Here is a 24,457-nt window from a genome sequence, read left to right on the forward strand (position 1 = left end):
TCACACGTATGCTTGCATTTATAATGAGATGCCCAGAATAGGCAAATCCATAGCAACAGAAAGTAGTTAGTGGCTGTCCGGGGCTGGGAGTGCAGAGAGAGAGGGGATAGTGACTGCTGATGGGGCGTGGGTTTCGTTTCTTTTTTTTTTGAGACAAAGTCTGGTTCTGTCACCAGGCTGGAGTGCAGTGGCACGATCTTGGCTCACTGCAACCTCCGCCTCCCGGGTTCAAGCGATTCTCTTGTCCCAGCCTCCTGAGTAGCTGGGATTACAGGCATGTGCCACCACGCCCGGCTAATTTTTGTATTTTTAATAGAGATAGAGTTTCGTCATGTTGTCCAGGCTGGTCTTGAACTCCTGGCCTCAAGTGATCTGCCCACCTTGGCCTCCTGAAGTGCTAGGATTACAGGCGTAGCCACCACGCCCGACCAAGGGTTAATTTTATGGCCTGTGAATTTTATCTCAGCTTTTAAAATATCAGAAGATCTGACTTCGTTCGAAGCTCCACCTGGCTCTTTGCTCCCGGCGTGTTGTCAACAGCATGGGGATTTGATCTGCTGATCTGCAAGTGGGGAGGTCACCAACGGAAGAACTAAAAGCAAAAACAGTTCAAAAGTTTATTCTAATAAGCGTTGGTCAGGATGTGGAGAAACTGGAACTTGTCTACAACGCTGGTGGGCACGTAAACTGGGGAAATGAATTGGCAATATCGATTAACGCTAAAAATGCGCCTAGCCGGTGCTCCACTACCTCACTCCTGTGTGTGTACCCCAAAGACATGCGAAGATGCTCAGCAAAACACGAGCTAGAATGGCTGGGGGCAGTGGCTCCTGCCCATGATTTCGGCACTTTGTGGGCTGGGGTAGGAAGATTGCTTGAGCTTAGGAGTTTGAGACCAGCCTGGACAACATGGTGGAACTCCATCTCTATTAAAAATACAAAAATTAGCTGGGCGTGGTGTTACACGCCTGTAATCCCAGCTACTAGGGAGGCTGAAGCACGAGAATCGCTTGCAGCTGGCTGAGATCAGTGAGCTGAGATCAGTGGAGTGCAATGGCACAATGTTGGCTCTCTGCAACCGGAGTGCCACAGTACTCTGGCCTAGGTGGCAGAGCAAGACTATGTCTTTAAAAACGCGGGCCAGGGCCAGGCGTGGTGGCTCACACTTGTAATCCCAGCACTTTGGGAGGCCGAGGTGGGTGGATCACCTGAGGTCAGGAGTTCGAGACCAGCCTGGCGAACATGGCGAAACCCTGTCTCTACTAAAAACGCAAAAAGTAGCCAGCCACGGTGGCCGGCACCAGTAATCTCAACTACTAGGAAGACTGAGGCAGGAGAATCTCTTGAACCCAGGAGGCGGAAGTTGCAGTGAGCTGAGATTGAGCCGCTGCTCTCCCACCTGGGCGACAGAGCAAGACTCCATCTCAAAAAACAAAACAAAACAAAACAAAAAACACACACACAAAACAAACAAACCAAAAAACGCGGCCGGAAGCGGTGGGTGACACCTGTAATCCCAGCACTTTGGGGGGCTGAGGAGGGCAGATCTCGAGGTCAGGAGCTCAAGACCAGCCTGACCAACATGGTGAAACCCCCTCTCTGCTAAAAATACAAAAATTAGCAAGGCATGGTGGTTCATGCCTGTAATCTCAGCACTTGGGAGGCCGAGGCAGCCGGATCACCTGAGATCAGGAGTTCGAGACCAGCCTGGCCAACATGGCAAAACTCCGTCTCTATTAAGAATACAAAAAATGGCTGGGCGCGGTGGCTCACCCCTGTAATCCCAGCACTTTGGGAGGCCGAGGTGGGGCGGATCACGAGGTCAGGAGATCGAGACCATCCTGGCTAACACAGTGAAACTCGTCTCTACTAAAAATACAAAAAAATTAGCCGGGCAGTGGTGGCGGGCGCTTGTAGTCCCAGCTACTTGGGAGGTTGAGGTAGGAGAATGGCGTGAACCCGGGAGGCGGAGCTTGCAGTGAGCCGATATCGCGCCACTGCACTCCAGCCTGGGCGACAGAGCGAGACTCCGTCTCAAAAAAAAAAAAAAAAAAAAAAAAACCCACAAAAAATTAGCTGGCATGGTGGCCCGTGCCTGTAATCCCAGTTACTCGGGAGGCTGAGGCAGGAGAATCGCTTGAACCTGGGAGGCGGAGGTTGCAGTGAGACAAGATTGCACCACTGCACTCCAGCCTGGGAGACAAATCGAGATTCGTCTTCCAAAAAAAAAAAAAAAAACTATTTGTACATATTTGCTTAAATCTGTGTAGATTCTCCATGGAAGGAAACACTGGCTGTCTGTGAAGAGTTGAACTTAGTGGAAGGCGTTGTTTTTAGCTTGTAGCATCCTGTATATTTCGGGTTTTGTATCCTGTGAGAGTATGGCCATTATTTTAAAATAAAATATGCAAGAGTATTTTAAAACTAAAAAAATTCTAGAGAGAAGCACTGAGTGTGACAAGATGCTGGGCAGTTTTTCACCATAAACTGTTCTGTGCAAGTAATTTGTTGCTATGTGTGGGTATTGTTTTCGATAAACAATGTTTCCAAACATGCAGCCCTCAGAGATTTACCAATATGCCCTTCCTCCCACATAAACCAGTTCTCCATATCCAGCCACTAGAGGGCAGTATGTTATCATACGAAAACGCTTGGAGTCAGACGCGCTTGGATTCAAATTCCAGCCCTCCCACACAGACAACAGCTATCAACTCTGGAAAAGACGTGGAAAACAATTACCCAAAGGCAAGGCATTGGAAGGTAAACAAAAGCAGACAGAGCAACTGGAGGGAACTTGACACTCAGAAAAAAGAAAGGCGAGTTTCTTATTTGTACAGCTTTTACTTGGGGGTGAGTTCTAGTTCATACCATGACTGGCAGCTAAAACGCCAGAGGGAAATCCAGTCTTCCTAGCTTGAAGAACTACAGCAAAAGGAAGGTGAGGAGATAAGTCCTGGAAAAGAAAAGCTGGAGAGAGGGTACCTGGAATGGTTTCTATAAACTCTACTCAAGTATCTTTTTTTTTTTTTTTTTTGAGACGGAGTCTCCCTCTGTCGCCCAGGTTGGAGGGCAGTGGTGCAAACTCCTCCTACCGGGTTCACGCCATTCTCCTGCCTCAGCCTCCCCAGTAGCTGGGACTACAGGCCCCCACCACCACGCCCAAGCTAATTTTTAAAATATTTTTAGTAGAGACGGGGTTTCACCGTGTTAGCCAGGATAGTCTTGATCTCCTGATCTCGTGATCCGCCTGCCTCGGCCTCCCAAAGTGTTGGGATTACAGGCGTGAGTCACCGCACACAGCCCAACTCTACTCAAATATCTAGCTGACCCTGAACCACACCTGGCTGCATGGGTACACTCCAAAAAGCCCAGGTAAACCTAAAAAAAAAAAGTGAACTGGCCAGGCGCGGTGGCTCATGCCTGTAATCCCAGCAATTTGGGAGGTCGGGGAGGGCGGATCACCTGAGGTCGGGAGTTCGAGACCAGCCTGGCCAACATGGTGAAACCCCGTCTCTACTAAAAATACAAAAATTAGCCGGGCGTGGTGGTCCATGTCAGTAATCCCAGCTACTCGGGAGGCTGAGACAGGAGAATCGCTTCAGCCCGGGAGGTGGAGGTTGCAGTGAGTCAAGATCACGCCATTGCACTCCAGCCAGGGCGACAAGAGCAAGACTCCATCTCAAAAAAAAAAAAAAAAAAAAATAGCTATTGGGCAGGCACAATGGCTCAAGCCTGTAATCCCAGCACTTTGGGAGGCTGTGGCAGGAGGATCGTTTGAGCCCAGGAGTTCAAGACTAGCTTGGCAACGTGACAAAACCTTGTCTCTATAAAAAACTGCAAAATATTAGCTGTGCCCATGCCTGTAGTCCCAGTTACTCAGGAGGCTGAGGTGGGAGTATCACCTGAGCCCAGGAGGTTGAGGCTGCAGTGAACCATAATTTTGCCACTGCACTCCAGCCTGGGTGACGGAGTGAGACCCTGTCTCAAAAAACAAAAATAATTTTTTTAATTTAAAAATAAAAATAGCCATTGATAGGGTGGCTGCAGAGGCTCACACCTGTAATTCCTGTACTTGGGGAGGGTGAGGCTGGAAGATCACTTGAGTCCAGGAGTTCCAAGACCATCCTGGGCAACATAGTGAAATGTCTTCTCCACAAAAAATTTAAAATTAACCCAGCATGGCTGGGCACAGTGGCTCAGCCCTGTAATCCCAGCACTTTGGGAGGCCAAGGCAGGTGGATCACTTGAGGCCAGGAGTTCGAGACAGCCTAGCCAACATGGCAAAGCCCTGTTTCTACCAAAAAAGTACAAAAAATTAGCTGGGTGTGGTGGTGGGCTCCTGCAGTCCCAGCTACTTGGGAGGCTGAGGCACAAGAATCGCCTTAACCCAGGAGATGGAAGTTGCAGTGATCTGAGATCATGCTACTGCACTCCAGCCTGGATGACAGAGCAAGAATCTGTCTCAAAAAAAAAAAAGGTCAGGCGCGGTGGCTCATGCCTGTAATCCCAGCACTTTGGGAGGCCGAGGCAGGTGGATCATGAGGTCAGGATTTCGAGACTAGCCTGGCCAAGATGGTGAAACCCCATCTCTACTAAAAAATACAAAAAAATTAGCTGGGCGCGTGGCGGGCGCCTGTAATCCCAGCTACTCGGGAGGCTGAGGCAGGAGAATCGTTTGAACCCAGGAGGTGGAGGTTGCAGTGAGCTGAGATCACGCCACTGCACTCTAGCCTGGGCGACAGAGCAAGACTCCGTCTCAAAAAAAAATAGCCCAGCTTGGTGATATGCACCTATAGTCCCAGCTACTCGGGAGGCTGAGGTGGGAGGATTGCTAGAGCCCAGGAGATCAAGGCTACAATGAGCTGTGATCTCACCACCGCATGATGCCTCACACACACACTGGGGCCTCACACACACACAAAGCTATTGTAAGAGCTATTATAACTATACTCAGGAATCTAAATGTTTATAATGCATAAAATGACAGGAAATGTCAGTGAATAAATAATAAAAAGGGATAACATGGAAATTCTAGAACTAGTAAGTACATTTGGCAAGTTCACAGCATATGAAGTTAATATCAAAATAATTCTTTTTTTTGAGACAGAGTCTCACTCTGTTGCCCAGGCTGGAGTGCAGTGGTGCTATCTCTGCTCACTGCAAGCTCCGCCTCCTAGGTCCACACCATTCTCCTGCCTCAGCCTCTGGAGTAGCTGGGACTACAGGCGCCCGCCACCATGCCTGGCTAATTTTTTGTATTTTTTAGTAGAGGCGGGGTTTCACCGTGTTAGCCAGGATGGTCTCGATCTCCTGACCTCGTGATCTGCCCGCCTCGGCCTCCGAAAGAGCTGGGATTACAGGCGTGAGCCACCGTGCCCGGCCATAAACTAATTTTTTAATAGAGATATGGTCTCTATAAATGGCATGAGCCCGGGAGGTGGAGCTTGCAGTGAGGTGAGAGTGTGCCACTGCACTCCAGCCTGGGCGACAGAGCGAGACTCCGTCTCAAAAAAAAAGAAAGAAAAAAAAAAGAGATGCCGTCTTTATAAAAGATCATCCCAGACTGGTCTTGAACTCCTGGCCTCAAGCAATCCTTGATTAATCCTTGGGATTACAGGCGTGAACCACTGCGCCCAACCCGACTCTTAAATAACTCAAAGCAGTTTATAATCCCTCCTCTCTCTGCTCATGACACTCCAGCGACTCTCATGTCACTCAGAATAAATTCTGTGTCTCTCTGGGTCTCTATCCCCATCTCTTTGAATCTCTGTCCCCCTCTCTCTGGGTCTCTGTTTCCCTCTCTCTGAGTTTCTGTCTCCCTCTCTCTGGGTCTCTGTTCCCCTCCCTCTCTGGGTCTCTGTTCCCCTCCCTCTCTGGGTCTCTGTTCCCCTCTCTCTCTGGGTCTCTGTCCCTCTCTCTCTGGGTCTCTGTCCCTTTCTCTCTGAGTCCCCATCCCCTTCTCTCTGGGTCTCTGTCCATCCCTGTCTTGTGCCACCAAACAGGGACCACCATGACCTGCCTGCAGGGGCCTGCACAGTCTGGCCACTTGCCCCATCTGCTCTCAGCTCTGACCCTCTTCCGCTGGCTCATTCCCTTCCAGCCACTCTAGCCTCCTTGCTGATGCTGCCACAGCAGGCCCACTCCTGCCTCAGGGCCATTTTGCTTGCTCTTCTCTCTCCCTGGAATGCTCTCCCTCCAGATCTCTCCGTGGCTCCCTCCTTCACTCCATTTACCATTGAGACCTTTCCCAGCCTCTCAGTCATCAGAACATTGCCACACTGCTACACGCTTCCCCTGCTTCACAGCGTCTGTTGCGCCGTGCCACATTTTAGGTCACTGTGTCTCTTCCTTACAGAACTGGAGCTCTGAGAGGGCAGGGCTTCCTGTCTGGTTTGTGCGCTGCAGAGTCCAGGCCTTTTTTCCCTTTTTTTTTGAGACAGAGTCTCCCTCTGTCACCCAGGCTGGAGTGCAGTGGCGCCATCTCGGCTCACGACAACCTCCACCTCCCGGGTTCAAGCGATTCTCCTGCTTCAGCCTCCAGAGTAGCTGGGATTATAGGTGCCCATCACCACGCCTGGTTAATTTTTGTATTTCTAGTAGAGACGGGGTTTCACCATGTTGGCCAGGCTGGTCTAGGACTCCCGACCTCGTGATCTACCCGCCTCAGCCTCCCAAATTGCTGGGCTTACAGGCGTGAGCCACCGGGCCTGGCCCAATTTTTTTTGTTTGTTTGTTTTATACCGAGGAACGCCCTCCAATCTCTCTCCAACACCCAGCACCCCTCCTTCAAATGCCTGGTCCCCTATTGCATGTCTCAGCCCCCAACTCCCAGTCACAGCCCCCAAACCGTCCCCAGGGCCCCCTTACCCTTCATAGAGACAGGCAGACAACAGACAGACACAGACACAGACACACAAGGTCCCGGCGCTGGCTTTTATTGCCTCCTGGCAGAGAGGAGGTGTCCCAGGCCAGGCCAGGCAGGAGAGGGCTGGGGCCAGGGGAGTTTCAGTCTATGTGGTGGAGGCTCAGATTTGGAGCTGGAGGGGTTGGTGGCGGTTCTTAGAGCTGAGCTTGGGGCCAGGGTCCCTGGGTCTGGGCTGGGAGACTCAGTCAGAAATAGGTATTGCTTATCCTCTGGGACTATGACAGCCCCTCCCTGGGGTTGGGGGTGTGACAGGGACAGAAGCCGACCCAGGGGGTCCCTGAGAGCCCAGGGGCAGGAGGATGCCTGGGACTGCGTCTGCCTCCTGCGCGGCCTGGACAGGGAGGGGGCCAGACCACAGCGGCCCCTCCTCCGGTCATTGTGCGGGCCTCTGAGGCTGTGGCAGGTGCGCGGGGCTCACAGCTCATCGTGGTGCCGGGTCAGGTCCTCGCCATAGTTGGTGGCCTGACTGCCCACAAACATGTTCCAATTACCCAGGATTTCCGCTTTGCTCAGCCGCCCGTCCTGGAGGGAGGGTCAGGGTTCAGAGGGGACAACATGGCCCTGCTTTCAAAAGGCCTCCCTGCATCCAAGTGTGTCCCGAAGTCTCTGGGACCATTGTTCTCTGGGCCTCTGTCCCTTTCTCTCTGAATCTGTCCCCCTGTCTTGGTCCCTGTCCTTCTCTCTTTGGGTCTCTGGGTCTCTGTCCCCCTCTCTCTCTGGGTCTATGACCCCCCCTCTCTCTGGGTCTCTGTCCCCCTCTCTTTCTGGGCCTCTGTCCCCTCTCTTTTCCTCTCTCTCTGTCCCTCTTTTTTTATCCCACCTAAAAGGGACCCTGAGCTCCAGGCCCAGGTCTTGCTCCTTTCTGGAGTCTGGCCCGCAATGCCCACCCGCTCCTCGCTCCTGCCAAGGCCCCGTCACTGCACCTTGTCCGTGTCGCTCTCGTGCAGCAGGTGGTTGGCTTCCACCAGGGGCTGGTCCTGGGCAGGGGGCAGCACCCAGTGGCCCACCTCACTCCCGTCCAGGTGTCCATCCTTGTTCAGATCCCGGAAGTCCCGGAACTGCTGCCTCTCTGTCTGCACCCACGCCGGCTCCTCCTCCCCGGGCTCGGCTGAGTACAGATCCGCTGGGGGCCGGGACAGAGGGGACAAGGTCAGGGGCAGCTCTGGGGGTCTAGTGGAGCTGGGGGCTGATCCTGGCTCTGATACTTCCTGAACCAGGCCCTTGAGCAACTCACTACCCTCTCTCTCGCCTCAGCGTCCTCTTCTGTTTCAATGGAATTAGTAACAAAACCTGACTTATAAGCAAGCATTTGTGTTACAGGTGAAATTCATTTGATTGGTTGATTGCATGATTGATTGATTTCATTGACACACACGTGAAGTAGTGTGTGCATTGGGCAAGGCAGTGCCTGGCACATAGTAAGCAATGTCTATGCAGGAGGAACGTGCGAGGATGTTTCTGGCCAGTTAGCAGGTGACAGATATGCCAGGTGCAGTGATGACTGTAATCCAACACTTTGGGAGACCCAGGCAAGAGGGTCATTTGAGGCCAAGATTCAAGACCAACCTAGGCAACATAGCAAGACCCTGTTTCTACAAATTTTTTTTTTTTTTTTTGAGATGGAGTCTCGCTGTGATTACCCCACTGCACTCCAGCCTGGGCAACAGGGCAAGACCCCACCCCCCTTTTTTTTTTTTAAGATGGAGTTTTGCTCTTGTTGCCCAGGCTGGAGTGCAATGGCACGATCTCAGCTCACTGCAACCTCTGCCTCCCAGGTTCAAGCGATTCTCCTGCCTCAGCCTCCCAAGTAGCTGGGATTACAGGTGCGTGCCACCACGCCCAGCTAATTTTTGTATTTTTAGTAGAGACGGGGTTTCACCATCTTGGCCAGGCTGCTCTCGAACTCCTGACCCCGTGATCCACCTGCCTCAGTCTCCCAAAGTGCTGGGATTACAGGCTGGAGTGCAGTGACACAATCTCAGCTCACTGCAATCTCCACTTTCTGGGTTCAAGTGATTCTCCTGCCTCAGCCTCCCAAGTAGCTGGGATTACAGGTACCCGCCACCATGCCCAGCTAATTTTTGTAGTTTTAGTAGAGACCGGGTTTCATCATGTTGGCCAGGCTGGTCTTGAACTCTTGACCTCAAGTGATCCACCCGCCTTGGCCTCCTAAAGTGCTGGGAATGCAGGCGTGAGCCATGGTGCCCACCCCAATTTTATACATTTTGAAATGTTACTGGTTGGGGAGGAGTTAAGAAATAGGTGCCAGAGCCCAAACACCAAGGTTCAAATCCTAGCCCTGCCTCTTCCCATTGTCTTCAGCAGATCCTTTCAACCCCCCGGGCCTCAGGTGTCATCTATATAATGGAGGATAGTGACAGTGTCTGCCTGGTAGAGCTGAGGAATGGAAGATGAAGTCTTAATGGGATGAAGTAATTTAGAAGATAGGCTGGGTGCGGTGGTTCGCGCCTGTAATCCCAGCACTTTGGGAGGCCAAGGCAGGTGGATAACCTGAGATCAAGAGTTCAAGACCAGCCTGACCAAAATGGTGAAACCCCCGTCTCTACCAAAAATACAAAATTAGCCAGGCGTGGTGGTGCACGCCCGTAATCCCACCTACTCAGGAGGCTGAAACAAGAGAATTGCTTGAACCTGGGAGGCGGAGGTTGCAGTGAGCCGAGATCACGCCACTGCACTCCAGCCTGGGCGACAATAGCGAGACTCTGTCTCAAAAAAAAAAAAAGAGATGGGGACAGCTGCTGGCATCTGGGGCCTGTGACCTCCTTGTTGTCATGGCCTGTCCTGTGCACGGGAGAATGCTAAGGAGCATCCCTGGGCTCTATCCAGGAGACGTCAGTAGCATCCTCACCCCTCTAGAAGTGACAACCAGAAGTATCTCCAGAGGCCGCACTGTGCCTGGAGTCTCAGTTACTTGGGAGGCTGAGGTGGGAGGATCCCTTGAGCCCAGGAGGTCAAGGCTGCAGTGAGCCAAGATCACCCCACTGCACTCCAGCCTGGGCGACAGGGCAAGACCCCATCTCTCTTTTTTTTTTTTTTTAAGACGGAGTTTCACTCTTGTTGCCCAGGCTGAAGTGCAATGGCGCGATTGCAGCTCACTGCAACCTTTGCCTCCCGGGTTCCAGAGATTCTCTTGCCTCAGTCCCCAGAGCAACTGGGATTACAGGCTCCTGCCACCAGGCCCAGCTAATTTTTGTATTTTTAGTACACCATCTTGGCCAGGCTGGTCTCAAACTCCTGACTTCATGATCCATCCATCTCAGCCTCCCAAAGTGCTGGGATTACAGGTGTGAGCCACTGCGCCCGGCCCAACCCCATCTCTTAAGAAAAAAATATAAAAATGTTCTCTCAGCCAGGTGTGGTGATTCATGCCTGTAATCCCAGCTCTTTGGGAGGCCAAGGTGGGAAGATTGCTTGAGCCCAGGAGTTCTAGACCAGCCTGGACAATATAGTGAGAACCCATCTCTATTTAATAAAGAGAGAGAGAGAGACACACACACAGACAGACAGAAAGAAAGAGTGACAGAAAGAAAGAAGAAAGAAAGTAGCCGGGCGCGGTGGCTCACGCCTGTAATCCCAGCACTTTGGGAGGTGGAGGCGGGTGGATCACAAGGTCAAGAGATCGAGACCATCCTGGCCAACATGGTGAAACCCCGTCTCTATTAAAAATACAAAAATTAGCTGGGCATGGTGGCGCATGCCTGTAGTCCCAGCTACTAGGGAGGCTGAGGCAGGAGAATCGCTTGAACCCAGGAGGCGGAGGTTGCAGTGAGCCGAGATCACGCCACTGCACTCCAGCCTGGCGACAGAGCGAGACTCCCTCTCAAAAAAAAAAAAAAAAAAGAAAGAAGAAAGAAAGTGAGAGAAGGAAAGAAAGAAAAATGTTTTCTCATGTAGGATGTGGTCAGAAAAAAATAAAAGAATAAACAATGTTTTCAAACTTAAAAAAAAAATTCCTGGCCGGGCGTGGTTGCTCACGCCTGTAATCCCACCACTTTGGGAGGCCAAGATGAGCAGATCACCTGAGGCTGGGAGTTCCAGACCAGCCTGGCCAACATGGTGAAATCCCATCTCCACTAAAAATACAAAAATTAGCCAGGCGTGGTGGCAGGCACCAGTAATCCCAGCTACTCAGGAGGCTGAGGCAGAAGAATCTCTTAAGCCCGGGAGGCGGAGGTTGCAGAGAGCCGATACCATGCCACCGTGCTCCAGCCTGAGCAACAGAAAAAAACTGTCTCAAAAAAAAAAAAAAAAAAAAAAATTCCTTGTTAGCGTTCTCCTTGACTAAATTTTTTGCCCGCTAGGGGCAGGGACAGTGGCAGGGGCCCAGGGAGAACTCAGAACTCAGGGGGTATTGTGAGGATCCCCCCAACATCCCATGTAACAGGAAACAGTGTTTGCTGTGCAGACGCAGGTTCAAGACCAGCTTCCTGACCCCCATCCTCAACTAAACATAGCCCCTGAGCCTTGATTTTGTAGAAACTCCAGACCCCCAAGAAGGGATTTGTCTGTGTTATTGTCTGCTGTAGGCGCAACCACCCATATGCAGTAGGTGCTCAGTAAATGTATCCTGGGCGTGACACACAGCAGGTGCTCAATAGATGCTTTTTGTGTCTGGTATACAGTAGGTGTTCAATAAATGTTGGGTGGCTAAATGAACTCAAGCAGTGAGTGCCCCTGCCCCCATGTCTGAGGGCCACTGCTCTCTGATGATGGGTGATGTACCTCCGGCTGCCCCCACCAACCCTGTCCATGCCTGAGAGAGGACAGGCATCCCAAGAAGAAATTGGGGCCCACTCACCGATGTACTCCTCCACCTGGACATAGCCATCTTTGTTTCTGTCCAGGTCCTCCAGGGTTTCCTGGGGGAGAAAGGGGCATTGAGGCTGGGGGCTGATGACCCTGGCTCCTGGGGGAGGCTGGACCCCTGGGGTGAGAGTGAGAGGTTCTCTTGGAAATTTAGCTCTGGGCAGCTGTGGGAGGCAGGCAGTAGAGCAGTCTCAACAGGTGGCATGTGGGAAATTTGCAGGCTTTCTGGGGTGTTATCATCAAACATTTACGGGACAAGAGCCTGGAGGCCCCAATGTCCAGCAGTGCACAGGTTTGTTGCTCACAAGGGGAGCTGTCCTGGCTCCCTAATAACTTGCTCAAGCCCCAGCAAACACCCTCGAAGGGGAGAAGATCCTTTATGTTTAGCAGAGCCTAGAACCTACCTCTGCTTTATGTGTGAACATGGTGCACTTTGGGGCTTCTTCTGACACACTGGACACCTCCGCTCCTTGTTTTTGTGCCCTTCTGGAGCAAAACGACTTTTGTTCCCCAATTTATATCCAAACTCATTCACTATAAGACTGTGGGCTGGGCACGGTGGCTCACACCTGTAATCCCAGCACTTTGGGAGGCCGAGGCGGGAGGATCGATTGAGCCCAGGATTTTGAGACTAGCCTGGGCAACATGGCGAGACCCTGTCTCTACACAAAATTTAAAAATTAGCCAGGCATGGCCGGGCGTGGTGGCTCACAACTGTAATCCCAGCACTTTGGAAGGCCGAGGCGGGTGGATCACAAGGTCAGGAGATCGAGACCATCCTGGCTACCACAGTGAAACCCCGTCTCTACTAAAAAAAAAAAATTAGCCGGGCATGGCGGCATGCGCCTGTAGTCCCAGCCACTCAGGAGGCTGAGGCAGGAGAATGGAGTGAACCCGGGAGGCAGAGCTTGCAGTGAGCCGAGATCGCATCACTGCACTCCAGCATGGGCGACAGAGCGAGACTCCGTCTGAAAAAAAAAAACAAAACATTAGCCAGACATGGTGGCTTGTGCCTGGTGGTCTCAGCTTCTCAGAAGGCGGAGGTGGGAGGATTACTTGAGCCCAAGAGTTTGAGGTTGCAGTGAGCTGAGATTGAGCCACTGCCCTCCGGTCTGGGTAACAGAGTGAGGCCCTGTCTCAAAAACTAAAAAAAAAAAAAAGAGGAAGGAAAGAAAAAAAAGCCTTCTTCTATAGAACAAAGCACATTTTGGGGCCAGGCACGGTGGCTCACGCCTGTAATCCCAGCACTTTGGGAGGCCAAGGTGGGCAGATCACCTGAGGTCCGGAGTTCAAGACCAGCCTGGCCAACATGGTGAAATCCCATCTCTACTAGAAAAAAAATTAAAAATTGGCCAGGCACAGTGGCTCATGCCTATAATCCTAGCACTTTGGGAGGCTGAGGCGGGCGGATCACCTGAGGTCGAGAGTTTGAGACCAGCCTAACCAACATGAAGAAACCCTGTCTCTACTAAAAATTAGCCAGGTGTGGTGGTGCGCACCTGTAATCCCAGCTACTTGGGACGCTGAGGCAGGAGAATTGCTTGAACCCGGGAGGCGGAGGTTGCAGTGAGCTGAGATCGCACCACTGCTTTCCAGCCTGGGCAACCGAGGGAGACTATGTCTCAAAAAAAAAAGAAAGAAAAGAAATTGTATATGGTGGGGCACAGCGGCTGTCTGAGGGAAGGCTGGGGGCCTGGACCCCAAATGCAAGCACAGGGAGGGGGAGGCCAGACGAGGAGAGATCAGACCCCAGGGGTCTGAGAGTGGAGGTGGGAAAGGTCGCCGTCCTCTGACCTGTGTTTGCGGCCTGGCTTCCCCGGCAAGATGCTGGAGAGCCAGGTGACTGCCTGCCCCCAGGTCGGTGCTGGGAAGCAGGACCTGAACCGGAAGCCTGGGTCCCCGGAAGGGTGTGGGGGGCAGGGTTCCCCAGCCGCCACTCACAGCAATCACGATGTCCCGCATGTGAGGGAACTCCTCAGGGTGCAGGAAGGCTGTCAGCTCCTCTCGAGTGGCCATCGAGTCCCCATCCTGGTCGGCCACCCGGAAACGCCGCTCGTCCCGAGCCAGCATCTTTTTGTAGGTCTCTGCGTCCTCCACGTCATGAAATTCTTCACCTGGGGAAGGACAGGTCTCAGTGAGATGAGCTTTAATGGAGGAAACGCCAAGCAGGTTAAAACAAAGACAAAGTAAATCCTACTGGGGTACAAAGATTTCTGTGGAGTTAATAAGTATATATCAGTAGGCTGGATGCAGTAGCTCACGCCTGTAATTGCAGCACTTTGGGAGGCTGAAGCTGGCAGATCACTTGAGGTCAGGACTTTGAGACCAGCCTGGCCAACATGGCGAAACCCCATCTCTACCAAAAAAATACTTAGCCGGGCATGGTGGGGCACGCCTGTAATCCCAGCTACTCAGGAGTCTGAGGCACAAGAGTCGATTGAACCCGGGAAGCGGAGGTTGCCGTGAGCCAAGACTACACCACTGCTTTCCAGCCTGGGTGACAGAGGGAGGCTATGTCTCAAAAAAAAAAAAAAAAATTTTAGAAGGCTGGCACAGTGGCTCACACCTGTAATCCCAGCACTTTGGGAGGCCGAGGTGGGTGGATCTCCTGAGGTCAGGAGTTCGAGACCAGCCTGGTGAACATGGTGAAACTCCTTCTCTACTAAAAATACAAAAATTAGCCTGGCATGGTGGTGGGCGCCTGTAGTCCTAGCTACTCGTGAGGCTGAGGCAGGAGAATTGCTTGAACCCAGGAGGATGAGGTTGTAGTGAGCCGAGACCTTGCCATTGCACTGCAGCCTGGCCAACAAGAGTGAAACTCCATTCCACCTCAAAAAAAAAAAAAAAAAAAAAAGTAGGCCGGGTGCGGTGGCTCAAACCTGTAATCCCAGCACTTTGGGAGGCCGAGGTGGGCAGATCACCTGAGGTCGGGAGTTCGAGACCAGCCTGACCAACATGGAGAAACCCCATCTCTACTAAAAATACAAAATTAGCCAGGCGTGGTGGCGCATGCCTGTAATCCCAGTTACTTGGGAGGCTGAGGCAGGAAAATTGCTTGAACCCGGTAGGCAGAGGTTGCAGTGAGCCGAGACCACGCCACTGCACTCCAGCCTGGGCAACAAGAGCAAAACTCCCTCAAAAAAAAAAAAAAAAGCATATATTGATACTTTATATATAATTTGTATATATATTTATTATATAAGTATATAATATGTTATATAACATTATTAGTGTGTGTGTGTATATCTATATCTATCTATATCTATATCTATATATATATATATATTTTTTTTTTTTTTTTTTTTTTTGAGACAGAGTCTCACTCTGTCGCCCAGGCCGGAGTGCAGTGGTGTGATCTTGGCTCACTGCAACTTCTGCCTCCTGGGTTCAAGTGATTCTCTTGCCTCACCCTCCAGAGTAGCTGTGATCACAGGTGCACACCATCACGCCCAGCTAAGTATTTTTTTGTGGTAAAGATGGGGTTTTGCCACATTGGCCAGGCTGGTCTCTAACTTCTGATCTCACGTGATCCACCCACCTCGGCCTCCCAAAGTGCTGGGATTACAGGCGTGAGCCATGGCACCCAGGCTATATAACATATTATATCCACCCGATAAATTAGCTAACTTGTGAGAGATTCTATGCTAAGCTCTTTATGTACAATATTGCATTTAAACATCACAAAAAAGCACGTACAGTGGGTTTTTCCATGTATTCTACTTTCTGAATGCAAAAATTGATTCTCAGAGAGAAGAAATAACTGATCCAAGGGTGTGGAGACAGGAATGGCCGACTTTGAGTTGACAGTGGGCCTTTTGGCCCCAGACTAAGGCTGTGATGGGGTAGCTTACAGGGACTGAGATGGCTTGACTGAGAGGAGGGGACGGGCATTGTAACTGGAGGAAACAATATGGGCAGAAGGCAGAGGTTTGAAGAGTGTGGTGAGTTCAGGAAAACCACAGAAAATCCATTTGGTGCAGAAAATGCAGAAAAACAAAGCCACAGGAGGAAACGTCCCGGCTGAGGAGTGGGACTGTCTCCTGGGGGCCCAGGAGGGGGAGGGAGGGGCAGAGTCAGTGCTGGGCATGAAGACCCCCGCCCCCGGAGCCCTGTGGAGGACAGGCTGGACGGGGAGGCTGGGGCCAGGGACAGAGAGGAGAGGAGGGAGAGAATGAGGGCTGTGTGTGTGGCAGGGGGTGGGGCACTGAGGCTGGGACTTGGGACAGAAAGGAGGGATCTGAGAGTCAGGGGCTGAGTAACTGGCTTTGGGGTTCTCAGGATGAGAGGTCACGGAAGTTAGGGGTCAGGATGACAAGGCATGGAAAGTAGGTGTCCTTGGCCAGGGATCTCAAGTACCCTAGTCATATTGTCATAGAGGTGGTGGGTCCCAGAATGAAAACCCTGAAGGGAACCTGGGTAGCTTAGTTGGTAGAGCATTGGACTTTTAATTTGAGGGCCCAGGGTTCAAGTCCCTGTTTGGGTGCGTTCAGTGGCTTTTAGCACCTAATTGTGACTTCATGTTTGAAAAAAAGATCGTTTTTAGCATGCAGCTTAAATACCAGAAAAATAAGCAGACGAAAAACAAAAAAGAGAAGCCAGAGGTGAGAAACTGAAGATCTCACAGTTATGGGCTCCTAAAAGTGGGTAGAGCCTGGTTAGGGGCCAGGGACTCCGGGTAAATGGGTTCAGGGTTCTCAGAATGAGGCGGTCCAGAAGGTCAGGGTCACGATGTATGGGGAGCAGGGTGGGGGGTTCGCCGCGTACCGGGAGCGTAGTGGCCATAGGTGGCGTTGCGCAGCTCCTCCCAACCCACACGCCCGTCGCGGTCCGTGTCGTACGTGTCCCAGGCCGCGCTCACCGAGTCCCGTATGTGCCGCTGCTGCGTGTGCGCGATCCACGCGCGAAGCTCGGCCAGCGACACCCAGCCGTCGCCGTCCCCCGCGCGGTCCATGCGGTCCACGATCCGCCTGCAAGCCGGGGCGGGCACATGTCAGGCTCTGGTCCCGCCCCCAGGCCCCGCCCCTCGCACGGGGCCACGCCCCCTGGGACACTTCGGATCCGGGGCTGAAAATACAGTCCACGGTCCGCGGGCTAACTGGGGAGGGGCGCGGGTCAATTTCGGGACCAAGCCCACCGGAGGACCCTACCCTTCAGCCTAGGGTCCACCCCCAGGTCGAGTCACGCCCTTCTCCAGAACGAGCGGGCCTGCTGGGAGCACTGCAGGGGAGGGACCTACTACGATGCAGGGCCACCCTCTCCGCGCCGGCCCCGCCCTCGGCCTGCACGTGCTGCACCTCTCGCTGGGCCGAGCTGGGGTGGTGAAGGGGAGCACGGCGTCGCACTGTGACCCTTGCCAAGGGGGCCCTGTTGCAAGATTGACTCTGAACCCAGACAGCCACGGCCACACCCCCGATCCCCCGCTGTCTCAGGCCCCGACCCGCCCCATGCCCCTCCCCCTTACCAGGCTGCGCGTGTCAATTTCAGGCTCCTCTCCCTCCAGCCCTGCCCTGTGCTGAGCCCCGTGGCTTTCCCCTGCCTGCTCCCGGCTGAATCAGGCACTGCCTGAGGACCATCACCCGCAACCCCGGGGGCTCAGTCTCCCTCTGCCCCTCCCCATGCTCCTCCGGGCTCCTGTGCCCCTCCCCGTCGCATGTCAAGCCACTTTAGGTTCCATCTCTCCCCTTCTCTCGGGCCCCTCTCCTCTCCCTTGGTGACGCCCTGCCAGGCCGGTCCTCTCCCAATCTCTAATTAACAGAGACTACATGGAGCCTTCCTCCCTGTCACCGTCCCTAGGCCCCCGCGGCCCCCTCCCTAAGGTCGAAAATCCGAGACAGCAGAGCCCTCTCCAGGCCTGCCTGAGTCACCGCCCCACCTCCCGCACCAGGCGGTCTCTGCTCCAGTCTGTCTAGGGCCCGACTCTGTCCCCGGAATCACACCCTTCTCTGAGGTTCCTGGTGTTGTTAAGCGCTTGGGCTCCACAGCCAGACATTTTACGTCCAAATCCAGCCACTTCCTCTTACTGGCTGTGTGACTGTGGGCAAGTGACTTAACCTCTCTGTGTCTCAGTTACCCCTCTGTAAAACGGAGGCCCAAAAGGGCAGTTGTGGGGAATAAATGAGTTAGGCCATGTAAAGCACTTAGGACAGGACAGGCGCGGTGGCTCACGCCTGTAATCCCAGCACTTTGGGAAGCCAAGACAGGCGAATCACTTGAGATCAGACGTTCCAGACCAGCCTGGCCCACATGGTGAAACCTTGTCTCTACTAAAAATACAAAAATTAGCAGGGTGTGGTGGCACGCACCCGAAATCCCAGCTACTCTGGAGGCTGACTCGGGAGAACTGGTTGAATCCGGGAGGTGGAGGTTGCAGTGAGCCGAGATAGTACCACTGCACTCCAGCCTGGGCAACAGAGCGAGACTCTGTCTCAAATAATAATAACAATAATAGGCCGGGCACGGTGGCTCACACCTGTAATCCCAGCACTTTGGGAGGCCGAAGTGGGCAGATCACCTGAGGTGAGGAGTTCCAGACCAGCCTAGCCAACATGGTGAAACCGTCTCTACTAAAAATACAAAAAGTAGCCAGGCACAGTGGTGGATGCCTGTAATGTCCACTACTCGGGAGGCTGAGGCAGGAGAATTGCTTGAACCCAGGAGGCGTAGGTTGCAGTGAGCCGAGATCATGCCACTGCACTCCAGCCTGGGCAACAGAGTAAGACCTTGTCTCAAAAACAAACAAACAAACAAACAAACAAAAAACACTTTGGAGGCCGAGGAGGGCGGATCACAAGGTCAGGAGATTGAGACCATCCTGGCTAACATGGTGAAACCCCATCTCTACTAAAAATACAAAAAATTAGCCGGGTGTGGTGGCAGGTGCCTGGAGTCCCAGCTACTCGGGAGGCTGAGGCAGGAGAATGGCGTGAACCTGGGAGGCGCAGCTTGCAGTGAGCCAAGATCGCGCCATTGCACTCCAGCCTGGATGACAGAGTGAGACTCCGTCTCAAAAAAAAAAAAGGCCAGGCGCCGTGGCTCACGCCTGTAATCCCAGTGCTTTGGGAGGCCGAGGCAGGCGGATCACGAGGTCAGCAGATCTAGACCATCCTGGCTAACACGGCGAAACCCCGTCTCTACTAAAAATACAAAAAAATTAGCTGGGCGTGGTGGTGGGCGCCTGTAGTCCCAGCTACTCGGGAGGCTGAGGCAGGAGAATGGCATGAACCCGGGAGGTGGAGCTTGCAGTGAGCCGAGATCATGCCACTGCACTCCAGCCTGGGAGACAGAGCGAGACTGCATCTCAAAATAATAATAATAATAATAATAACAATAATAAAGCACTTAGGACAATGCCTGGCATTGCCATTAGTGCTAAGCTAAATGTGCTAACCTGTCACTGCCCTTCTTCCTCTATTTCTCCTTCATGCATGCCCATCCAAGCACAATCTCCTAGCCAGCAGTCCTGGGGACCACCGCCACTGTCTCCACCCTGATCTGGCCACCATCTTGTCTTGTCTTCCACCTGGACTATGGCACTCGCTTCCTCACTGGGCTCCCTGCTTTTTGCTCCCTACAGTCTGTTCCCCACCTCGCAGCTGGCAGGATTCTCTCAAAACCTAAGTCAGCTCATGCCCTCCCTCAGTTCTACTCTCAATTGGAGAAAAGCCTAAATCTTCATCGTGGCCTAAAAGGCTTTGCACTGCATGATCTGACCCCCTTTGCATGGTCTCAGGCGATCCGCCCGCCTTGGACTCCCAAAGTGCTGGGATTGCAGGCGTGAGCCACTGCACCTGGCCCTCTCTCTTTTTGAGACAAAGTCTTGCTCTGTTGCTCAGGCTGGAGTGCAGCGGCATGATTTTGGCTCACTGCAGCCTTCACCTCCCAGGCCCAAGTGATCCTCCCTCCTCAGCCTCCCTAGTATCTGGGACTACAGGAGCACGCCACCATGCTGGGCTAATTTTTGTATTTGTTTTGTAGAGGCGGGGTATCACTATGTTGCCCAGGCTGGTCTTGAACTCCTGGGCTCAAGTGATCCCCCAGCCTCGGCCTCCCAAAGTGCTGGGATTACACACATGAACCACCATGCTGAACCCCTTTGCTCCTTCTCTGCCCTCACCTCCCACTCTCTCCCCTTTCTCACTGAGTTCCAGCCACACGGGCCTCAGAACTGTTGCTCAGACACTCCAAGCCCACTCCTGCCTCAGGGCCTTTGCACTTAACTGTTCTGTCTGCCTGGAATGCTATTCACTCCGATACCCACATGGCTCAAATACCACATACCACCTTCTCCTGGAGGCCTTGTCCAAGTTCCCTGTTTAAAATTGCAGCTCCAGCCGGCTGCGGTGGCTCATGCCTATAATCCCAGCACTTCGGGAGGCCGAGGTGGGCAGATCACCTGAGGTCAGGAGGTCGATACCAGCTTGACCAACATGGAGAAACCCCATCTCTACTAAAAATACAAAATTAGCCGGGCATGGTGGTGCATGCCTGTAATCCCAGCTACTCGGAAGGCTGAGGCAGGAGAATCACTTGAACCCAGGAGGTGGAGGTTGTGGTGAGCCGAGATTGCACCACTGCACTCCAGCCTGGGCAACAAGAGCAAAACTCCGTCTCAAAAAAGAAAAAAAAAGAAAAAAAAGAAAAATTACCTGGGCCTGGGCTGGGTGCTGTGGCTCACGCATGTAATTCCAGCACTTTGGGAGGCCAAGGCGGGCGGATTGCCTGAGCTCAGGAGCTCGAGACCAGCCTGGGCAACACAGTGAAACCCCATCTTTACTAAAATACAAAAAAAAAAAAAAAAAAAATTAGCTGGGCGTGTGGGCATGCACCCATAGTCCCAGCTACTCGGAAGGCTGAGGCAGGAGAATTGCTTGAACCTGGGAGGCAGAGGTTGCATGAGTTGAGATCATGCCACTGCACTCTAGCCCGGGAGACAGAGTCTCACTCTGTCTCAAAAAAAAAAAAAAAAAGAAAGAAAAAAAATTAGCTGGATGTGGAGGCGTTCACTTGTAGTCCTAGCTACTAGGGAGTACGAGGCAGAACAATTGGTTGAACCCGGGAGGCGGAGGTTCCACTGAGCCGAGATCACGTCACTGCACTCCAGCCTGGGTGACAGAGCGAGACTCCATCTCAAAAACAACAACAACAAAAATAAAAATAAAAAATAAAAATACAAAATTAGCTGGGTATGGTGGCTAGCGCCTGTAATCCCAGCTACTTGGGAGGCTGAGACAGGACAATTGCTTGAGCCCAGGAGGTGGAGGTTGCAGTGAGCCGAGATCGCACCACTGCACTCCAGCCTGGGTGACAGAGCGAGACTCCATCTCAATAAGTAAATAAATAAATAAATAAATAAATAAATAAATAAAAATTGCAACTCTCCCCCCACCAACAACCTCTCCCCTCCACACTTTCTGACTCTCTTGCTTTATCTTTCTTGGATGCATTTATCTCTATTTGATCCACTTTCTACTTATTGACTTCTTGCTGTTTCCCTCACCACAGTGTAAACTTCAGGAGGACAGATGTGTTAGCTGTTGTGACTTCAGCACCTAGAGCAGTGCCTGGCACATAGCAGGTGCTCGATAAACCTTTGCGGGCTCAGTGTCAGGAGGATGCACAGAAGAAGGCGGCTGCTCCCATCGCGCCCCTCTGCGCTCAGGCCCGGACAGAGAGGGTGGACAGGGCTCCATTCCACCCAGCTCACCCTGAAACTCAGGGCTCTGCCACTCTCCTGCACTGGCCGGGCTCCTTAAAGGCCAAACCTCATTTTCCACACCAGTCCCTGCCATTTACAGAGCAGGAAACTGAGTCTTGGGGAGGGGAGATGTCTGGGACAAAAGAATAAGGAGCGCTTAGGGGGCAGAATCTAACCCAGATTTTGCTGCCCTCAAAGGTCCTCTTTTTTATTGTTGTTGTTGCTGTTTTTTAGACGGAGTCTCACTTTGTAGCCCTGGCTGGAGGGCAGTGGTGCAATTTTGGCTCACTGCAACCTCCGCCTCCCAGGTTCAAGCGATTCTCCTGCCTCAGCCTCCCGAGTAGCTGGGATTACAGGTGCCCACCACCACGCCTGCCTAATTTTGTATTTTTAATAGAGACGGGATTTCACCATGTTGGCCAGGCTGTTCTTGAACTCCTGATCTCAAGTGATCCGCCTGCCTTGGCCTCCCAAAGTGCTGGGATTACAGGCATGAGCCACCACGCCCGGTCTCAAAGGTCCGCTTTAGGCCTCAATTTTAACTTAATTTGTTTTTCCCAAGGAGAGAAGGTAGAATTTCATTTCTCACAAAGAACTGAAGTTCAGTCCACGCCATTTCTCTGACCCCTGTCGATACCCCCGCGTCTCTCTCCCAAGCCCCACCTCTGGACACGCCCCAACCGAATGTCTCTCTTACCCCAGACGGGCCTGGCTTTCCTCTGGGGTGAGTTGGTCGAATTCCTTGGCCACTTCCCGTCCCAGGAAAGCCTCATGGTCGTACTGGAAGTTCCCGTGGGCGTCATCGTGGGGAGCGTCGCTCAGGGGGGCCGCCTGGTGCACCCTCCCCTGGCCATGAGGGCCTGCGTCTGGGGATGGCTTCCCCTGGGCCCCGTGCCTCAGTAGCAACAGAAGCAGCAGAAGCGATGGTCGCCACATCATCGGTCCCTGGGGAGTGGCAAAGGCCAGGGGTCAGGGGTCACAGGGATGGGGACAGACACGGGATAGGAGAATGGCGGGGTGGAGGGGTTACCTAGGACAGGACAGGGAGTTGGAAGTTGGCTGCAAGCTTTCGGGCTCAAAAAGGGCGGGCGATGGGGGAAAAGAGGGCGGGATGCTTAGAGGGAAAGCCACCTTTGGGGAGGACCGAATCTTCTGACGGAGTCTCAGGGGGGTCCCAGACCTGCCAGGGGGAATTACAGAGACAGACGTGGCGCACATCCCACGCAAGGTGCAGGGCATAGTTGTGGCCAGCGAGAGGTCAGGCAGGCTCCCCGTCATTGCTCCCCATCCGGACCCTGGTCCTCGACCCGAGCCGCCCCGAGCCGCCCTCCCTGGACAGAGGCCCCCCACCCACTCCCTTTACCCTGTTATCCAGCTTCGCTCGGCTTTCCACGCTCCGCTCTGCGTTCCCGCAAATGTGCCCAATTCGGCCGCTCTCCAGCCAGGCCCCGCCTCTGGCAGCGCAGAGCCCCACCCCCCGCCCAATGAGCTCGCACGAGCGTCTCACGGGGCGGGGCCGATGAGTGCATAGGGGGCCGCGGGCACTCCTCGCCACGTCCACAAAGGAAACCGCGGCCTGCCCGGGGAAGAAGGGTGGGCGACGCCGCGGTGACGCGGCCGGGGAGAACTACAACTCCTGGCAGTCGTCGCGGCACTCTGCCGTCCACCTCCAGCTGTTCTAGTCACAACGCCTCACGGGAAATGTATTTTTCCCTTTCCCTTTGTCAGGATGGTTTAAGAAAGAGGTGTACGTTCCAACACTTCTATACCAAACAAAACAAAACAAAACAAAAATAAACAAAAAGAACGAAAGAAAAGAAAAAAGGCCGGGCGCGGTGGCTCACGCCTGTAATCCCAGAACTTTGGGAGGCCGAGGCGGGCGGACCGCCTGAGGTCGGGAGTTCGAGACCAGCCTGACCAACACGGAGAAACCCCATCTCTACTAAACATACAAAATTAGCCAGGCGTGGTGGCGCATGTCTGTAATCCCAGCTACTTTGGGAGGCTGAGGCAGGAGAATTGCTTGAACCTGGGAGGCGGAGGTTGTGGTGAGCCGAGATCGCACCATTGCATTCCAGCCTGGGCAACAAGAGCGAAACTCCGTCTCAAAAAAAAAAAAAAAAGAAAAGAAAAGAAAAGAAAAGAAAAGAAAAGAAAAAAAAAGGAAGAGCAGAATCAAGGGGCCGGAGGAAATATCCCATTTCCTTCAAGAGTGAACAGTGCTCCTCGCTCCTCTTCGGCTCCAAGGATTCAGGTGGTCAGACAGTAGCCAAGAATTCCTCAAAATGCCTGGCATGGCAGTCATCCAGTAAATATTTGTAAAAGTTATGAATTAAAAATACATGACCTCAGGTTGAGCACAGTAGCTCAATGCCTGTAATCCCAGAACTTTGGGAGGCTGAGGCAGGTGGATCACCTGAGGTCAGGAGTTCCAGACCAGCCTGACCAACATGGTGAAACCCCGTCTCTACTAAATACAAAAAATTAGCCGGGTGTGGTGTCGCATGCCTGTAATCCCAGCTACTTGGGAGGCAGGAGAATTGCTTGAACCTGGGAGGCGGAGGTTGCAGTGAGCTGAGATCACGCAATTGCACTCCAGTCTGGGCAACAAGAGTAAAACTCTGTCTTAAAAAAAAAAAAACAAACGTGACCTTAGGCCGGGCGCGTTGGCTCACACTTGTAATCCCACCCCTTTGGGAGGCAGAGGCGGGTGGATCATGAGGTCAGGAGATCGAGACCATCCTGGCTAACACGGTGAAACCCCGTCTCTACTAAAAATACAAAAAATTAGCCAGGCATGGTGGCAGGCGCCTGTAGTCCCAGCTACTCGGGAGGCTGAGGCAGGAGAATGGCGTGAACCCAGGAGGCGGAGCTTACAGTGAGCCGAGATCGCGCCACAGCACTCCGGACTGAGCAATAGAGCAAGACTCCATCTAAAAAAAAGAAAAAAGAAAAAGAAAATACATGACCTGATGTATAAAACTGGCAGGTTCCCCTGTGGCAGCATGTTA

The 24,457-nt window shown here is 52.8% G+C and overlaps 1 protein-coding gene and 1 non-coding gene across 7 annotated transcripts; one reads left to right on the forward strand and one right to left on the reverse strand.

Moving 5' to 3' along the window:
* Window positions 1-24,374, reverse strand: RCN3 (reticulocalbin 3). 6 transcript variants are annotated; one of them, XM_019014568.4, is made up of 9 exons: window positions 24,324-24,374; window positions 22,810-23,209; window positions 22,578-22,626; window positions 22,144-22,391; window positions 16,517-16,719; window positions 13,694-13,866; window positions 11,745-11,805; window positions 7,849-8,048; window positions 6,920-7,447 (listed from the first exon to the last, which is right to left on the reverse strand). In XM_019014568.4, the coding sequence occupies exons 4-9, from the start codon at window positions 22,383-22,385 to the stop codon at window positions 7,340-7,342; spliced, it is 987 nt and encodes a 328-aa protein (XP_018870113.1). In that variant the 5' UTR covers window positions 22,386-22,391; window positions 22,578-22,626; window positions 22,810-23,209; window positions 24,324-24,374; the 3' UTR covers window positions 6,920-7,339. The 6 variants fall into 6 exon arrangements, with proteins under 6 accessions (XP_055225904.1, XP_063557598.1, XP_055225903.1 ...); XM_055369929.2 differs by lacking the exons at window positions 6,920-7,447; window positions 24,324-24,374 and adding an exon at window positions 1-592 and having other exon boundaries at window positions 22,477-22,626; window positions 22,810-23,176; XM_063701528.1 differs by lacking the exons at window positions 6,920-7,447; window positions 24,324-24,374 and adding an exon at window positions 1-592 and having other exon boundaries at window positions 22,810-22,925.
* TRNAK-UUU (transfer RNA lysine (anticodon UUU)) lies at window positions 16,163-16,235 on the forward strand. The gene has a single exon. It is a non-coding gene; the product is annotated as a tRNA-Lys (tRNA).
* Window positions 24,375-24,457: the final 83 nt, after the last annotated feature.

The sequence above is a fragment of the Gorilla gorilla genome, chromosome 20 (genome assembly GCF_029281585.2).
Source record: "Gorilla gorilla gorilla isolate KB3781 chromosome 20, NHGRI_mGorGor1-v2.1_pri, whole genome shotgun sequence".
Lineage (NCBI taxonomy): Eukaryota > Metazoa > Chordata > Mammalia > Primates > Hominidae > Gorilla > Gorilla gorilla.